The 5,419-nt window shown below is 47.9% G+C and overlaps 1 protein-coding gene across 1 annotated transcript in view; it reads left to right on the top strand.

The window, feature by feature from the left end:
- The first annotated feature begins 718 nt into the window (after positions 1 to 718).
- LOC109395341 (ryanodine receptor 1) overlaps positions 719 to 5,419 on the top strand; it is a 126,143-nt gene continuing 121,442 nt past the window's right edge. Inside the window, exon 1 of the mRNA XM_019666253.1 lies at positions 719 to 898. Coding sequence (XP_019521798.1) covers positions 851 to 898 — 48 coding nt within the window. The 5' untranslated portion in view covers positions 719 to 850. The remainder of the gene's footprint in view (positions 899 to 5,419) is intronic.

The following is a 5,419-nucleotide window of genomic DNA, read 5'->3' as shown; positions in this document are numbered from 1 at the left end:
AGTGAAGCAACGCCCTCCACAACTAGACTGAAGAACAAAACGACAGCAACTTGTCTGTTCCCCTTCCCCCAATTCCCCTGCACTGTTCCCCTCCCCCCAATACCCCAATAAAAATCTTAAAAAAAAAATAATCATAGTCATAAGCAACAATAGCAACAATAATAGTAACACTTACATAACATTTACTTTGCATTAGTACTGTTTTAAGTGCTGTAAATAAATCATCTCATTTAATCCTTGCAACAGCCCTGTGAGGTAGATACTATTAATATCCTTCTTACCAGTTGGGGGAACCTGAGGCATGGAAAGGTGAAGTGACTCGTCCAAGGTCACACAAGGGAGTGACAAGGGTGGGACTCCAATCCGACTGTCTAGCTCAGAGTCCTTGCTTTTAATCACTATGTATGCTGCTTTTTAAAGTCAGGAGAGCTGGAGCACATTCCGGCTCTGTTGTATGACATCAAGCAGGGGCTTCCGCTCAGACCCTCAGTTTGCAATTTGTGAAATGGGAGAATGATGGCCACTTCTTTACCGTGGAGATGGAGAGAGGGCAGCTACCTTCTAGACGCTCCTACGCCCTGCACCATCCCACGCTTACCTCTGGCTAAGGTTTGGGGTCCGTGGGCGGGGCTCTGGCGAAGGGGCGGGGCCTGTGTCATTCTGGCCCAATGGGGGCCGGAGGGCGGGGACCTCCTTTCAGCTCTGTCCAGCACGCAGGTCCTCTTCGCAGTTCCATCTGCCTCGCGGGTGCCTCTGACGTCCCCAGAGGTCTCCGTTCCCGGCCCGCCCAACCTGAGTTCTCCTCCTCCTATACCCCGACCTCAGCATCAGCCCCTTGGGCCTCGGCATCATGGGTGACGGAGGAGAGGGCGAGGATGAGGTCCAGTTCCTGCGGACGGTGCGTACCTCTGTGTTAGGGGTCTCTGGGACTATCTCTCGGGTCCTTCTGAGTGTCTCTCTGTCTCTGGGTGTCTGTTTTGATTGCTGGTAGTCTCTGAGATTCGGGGTCTCTTCCTCTGTCCCTTTGGGTGACTGTCACTCTGTCTTTCTCAGTTTTTGTCTCTCTTCCTCCCCCCCACCTTTCTCACCATAGAGAATTAGCAAAATTTGTTGCTGCGGAATGGGGTGGGGGACCTTTGGCCACCCTCTCTTCTGACATTATCGATTTGTCCCGGAGAAGAGGGGCTGATGAGGGAGCACCCCCTCCCACCACCCTGGAAGCAGGCACTTGGGGGAGGTGGTTCTAATTCCTGAGCTTAATTTAGCCATCCCCCACCCCCTCCACCTAGCCCTAATTCTCTTCTTGCTCCAGGCTCTGACCTATTTAAATTCTTGGGAAGGGGGCTGGGTGGGCTGGAAGACCCATCTCCTTTGAACTCCAAGTCTTTGAGGGTTTTCTGGGGGTTCCTTGGGTTTTGGGTCTTGTTCTTCTCCCCTTGGTTTTGGGGAGGGGGATCAAATATGGCTGTTAATGGTCTCTGGGTAGTGTCACTCCCTAGCAGTCTCCTTGGGTGGTCTCTGTGTCTCTGTCTCCCTGTCCCTGTCTTTGTCTTTGTGTTTTGGCTTCGGGCCCTCTGCGTTTTGCCCTGCCTCTCGAGCTCTGTCTCTTCCTGCATCTCTGATCCCTGGCTGGGGGCAGGGATGGGAATTGGAACAACAGGTGTCTCTCCCAGAATAGCCCACTTTTCTGGGGCCTGGGCAGGAGACAGGGAGATGGGGGGAGGGGTTGCCCATCTTGGAGTCCTTCCCACTTTTCCCTCTCAGTGGCTCAGCTGAATGTGGGGTGTGAGTATGGAAGGAGATGTTCTCTCTTTTAGGCCAGGTCTGCTGACCCTGCACTAGCCCCTACCCTCCCCCTCTGGGCCCTGGGAAATGCTGACACAGCATTCGGGCCCCAGAATAGGACCCTGGTAAGCCGGTCTGGTTTCCCGGGAGGGAGGAACCAACAGCTGGGTCTGGTAGTGAAGGATAGGGACAGCTGGACATTCGGCTGCGGGAGGAGGCCTAGCTTCACCCTAGACTCTTGCCTCAGCTCCAGGCCCTTAGCAGATACCATGATGGGTTGGGCTCTCCCCTCCTCCCTGGCCCTAATAAGACCATGGCCGTGGCTATCAGTCCCTGAACCACTCTACGTCAGGCCCTGTGCCCTGACGTAGCATCTAATTATATCCTCACTGTCCTATCTTCTGAGGTAGGGCCCTATCTTTATCTTCCTGGGAGATGAGAGGGAAACCGAGGCCTGAGTGGTGGAGTCATTTGCCCAAGGTCAAGGCTAGGAAGTGTCGTCTCTGGATGCCCCTGAGGCCCAGCCCTCTTGCTTTCACAATTGGAAAACTGGGCTCAGACTTGCCAAGGTAGCCAGTGTTAAGTTCTAGATGCCGGGCCCGGGCATCTCTTGGCCACAGACCGAGTGTGTTTTGCTGAAATTTATTGAGGTTGTGTGGTGGTTTTCTCAAAGTTTTTGGACCTCATTCCACCAGTAAGAAATATATTTTTTATTGCAACCCAGTACATGCACATACACACATACATGATTTAAAAAATCAACTTTATTGAAGCATAATTGACATGTAGTAATTGTACCCATTTTAGGTGTTACAGTTCAATGGATTTTGACAAACTGTACACAGTTATGTAACCGCCATCATAATCAAGACAGAACGTTTCCTTTACCCTAGAAAGTTCCCTTTTGCTCTTTGAGGTAATCACCCTGCCCATCTATTTTATGTTACTATAAATTCTACTAGTCATTTTAGTATTTCATGTACAACATATGCTTCTTGTCTTGCTTCTTTTGCTCAGTGTAATATTTTGACCTTCATCCATGTAGCATGTATCAAAAGTTCATTTCTTTGTGGTGCTGAGTAGTATTCCATTGTGTAAATATGGCACAATTTGTTTATCAGCTCACTTGCTGATAGACATCATGTTGCCTCCAATTCACGTTATGATGGATAAATTAGGTGCATTCACACACTTATTTTTAACTGAAACAAGTTTCATAAAATGTAGGTAGCCCTTAGAACACAAAGAGTATGTTGCTATTTTCTGTTCTTGCTCTGCTTATTTCCCTTTTTAATCGTGGTGGCCATGGACCCCCAAACTGATTTCATTTCCCTTTAATGGGTGGCAACCTCGAGCCCCACCCTGTCTGGGGTTTCTCAAAGCATGGCCCACATCAAAACCTCCTGAGGGCTGGTTAATGGTCCAGATTCCTTGCTCACCACAGAGCCACTGAATCAGGCTGCTGGTGTTGGGTGTGTATGTATGTGTGTGTGTGTGTGTGGGTGCTGGTGCAGAAAGGAAGATGCATTTTAACCAGTTCACCCCACCCCCTTCATTCTGATGCAGGAGTAAATTAGAGAATCATTGATGCAGCCATTAGGCCCCCTGTCTTTGGTTTACATCCTGGCTTTGCCATTTGCCTGCTTCCTAACTTTGGGCAAGTGATTCTTCTTTTTCTCTCTGAGCCTCAATTTCCTAATCTGAAAAGTAGGGACAGTGCTCGCTTCAGCAGCACATAGACTGAACCATGAGGAGAAAAAATATGTACTATAAGGATTCAAGGGGTCCATGCAGAGATCTCTCTGAGCTTATCTCTGCCACCACCACCCTGTCCCTCTTGCTATTCCTCAACACCCTTGGCCCCCGCTAGCCACAGGCCTTTGCACAGGCTGGCTCTTCTTTCTGGAACATTCTTCCCCAAGAGATGATCAGGCCTGATTCTTTCTCGTTACTTGGATAAGGTTTACAGTTTGGGATAGAGTGTTAGGCTCAGCCTAAATGTCACCTCCTTGGAGAGGCTGTCAATTCACCCCTCACTGATGTCATCCCTATCCCAAAAGCCACACTCTCTTACATTACCCTGGGTCATTTTTTCCATTACACTTATCACTGACATTAAACTTATAAACCTACTCACCTGTTTATTGCATCTGTCCCACAGGATGTCAGCTCCATGAGGACGGGTTCTGCCTACTTTGTTCGCTGCTCTATATCTAGTACCTAGATCAGTGACTGGCAATAGTTGATGCTCAATAGGTGTTTATCAAATGAATGTAAAGCCGTGAGCGTAAGGCATAGCAGACAGTAGTGCTTAATATATGCTAGCTATATGATTCCTGTGAGCACACAACTGCCAGGATGTCACAGTTAAGGGTTATAGAATAGAGCAATTGTGGGGCCTCCTGCCAACAGATCGACCCTCACTCCCTCCTCCTAGGCTGGATAGACAAACTGAGAGTTGCCTGTGTGGGTTGAAACTGAGGATTGGAATATGTTTGTGTGATATCCTGGGAGGGCTGAAGGCTGTGTGACCTCAGGTTGGACACCTAAGCCCCTTGAACCTGTTTCCTTGGCTATAAGATAGAATAACCACTGCCTTCCTCAGCAGTGAAGAGCTGTGGTCTCCATCATTTTTTTTTCTTTTTTCTTTTTAGCTGAGCCATCCTGCCACCTGTTGGCAGCTCAGCAGCAGCTCAGCTGGGGCTTGGAACTGAACCAGCGACCCTGTTGTTCAGAGCTCACATTCTTGAGCGAGCTCTTAACCAACTGAGCCACTCGGCCGGCCCTCCATCATTTTTGATAGAGACCTCCATCAGTAAAAATGTTGAGCATTCCCCATGCACATTTATACTAGTTATAAATGTAGATGTGAGCTAATATTTTAAGAGGTGGTCTAGTGTTCTAAGAGTATGGCATATAGAGCCACAGAGTTGGGGTCAAATACTAGCTAAGCCATATGCCAGCTGTGTGACTTCAAGCAAGTTACTTCACCTCTCTGGGCCTCAGTTTCCACAGGTTCACATAATAGGACTTAACCTTAGAGGGTTGTTGTGAGGATTAAATGAGTTAATGCATGTTAAGTTATTGGAAGAGGACCCAGCACATAGAAAATGCTTCTATTTTACTTAAAATTTTAATTTATAATCTTGAAATCATTTCAAATTTAGAGAAGAGTTGTAAGGTTAGTTCAAAGAACTCCCATGTGGCGTTCAGTCATTTTCCCCAAATGTTAAGATCTGGCACATCTGCTGTCTCTCTTCTTTCTCTCTCTCTCTCTCTCCTCTCTCTCTCTCTCTCTCTCTCTCTCTCTCTCTCTCTCTCTCTCTCTCTCTTCTCTCTCTCATTATTTTTTGAGCTTTTTGAGAGTAAGTTGTGGACATGATACCCTTAACACCTAAATACTTCAGTGTCTGTTTCCTAAAAAACAAGGCCAGTCTCTGACAAACCACAGTACAGTTACCAAAATCAAGAAATTTAGTATTGTGGGTTGGACAGCATAAATACGTAGCTGCAGTGTTGCCACAGGGACGTGGAAGACAGTTCGAGGAATGTAATTGATGGTGTTGTGGGGTGTCAGGTGGTCACATGTCTTGCTAGGGAGACCGCATCATGGATGGGGAAGAGGCTTGATCAC

This window comes from Hipposideros armiger, unplaced genomic scaffold (genome assembly GCF_001890085.2).
Source record: "Hipposideros armiger isolate ML-2016 unplaced genomic scaffold, ASM189008v1 scaffold_466, whole genome shotgun sequence".
Classification (NCBI taxonomy): domain Eukaryota; kingdom Metazoa; phylum Chordata; class Mammalia; order Chiroptera; family Hipposideridae; genus Hipposideros; species Hipposideros armiger.
This window is presented reverse-complemented; position numbering and strand designations above follow the sequence as displayed.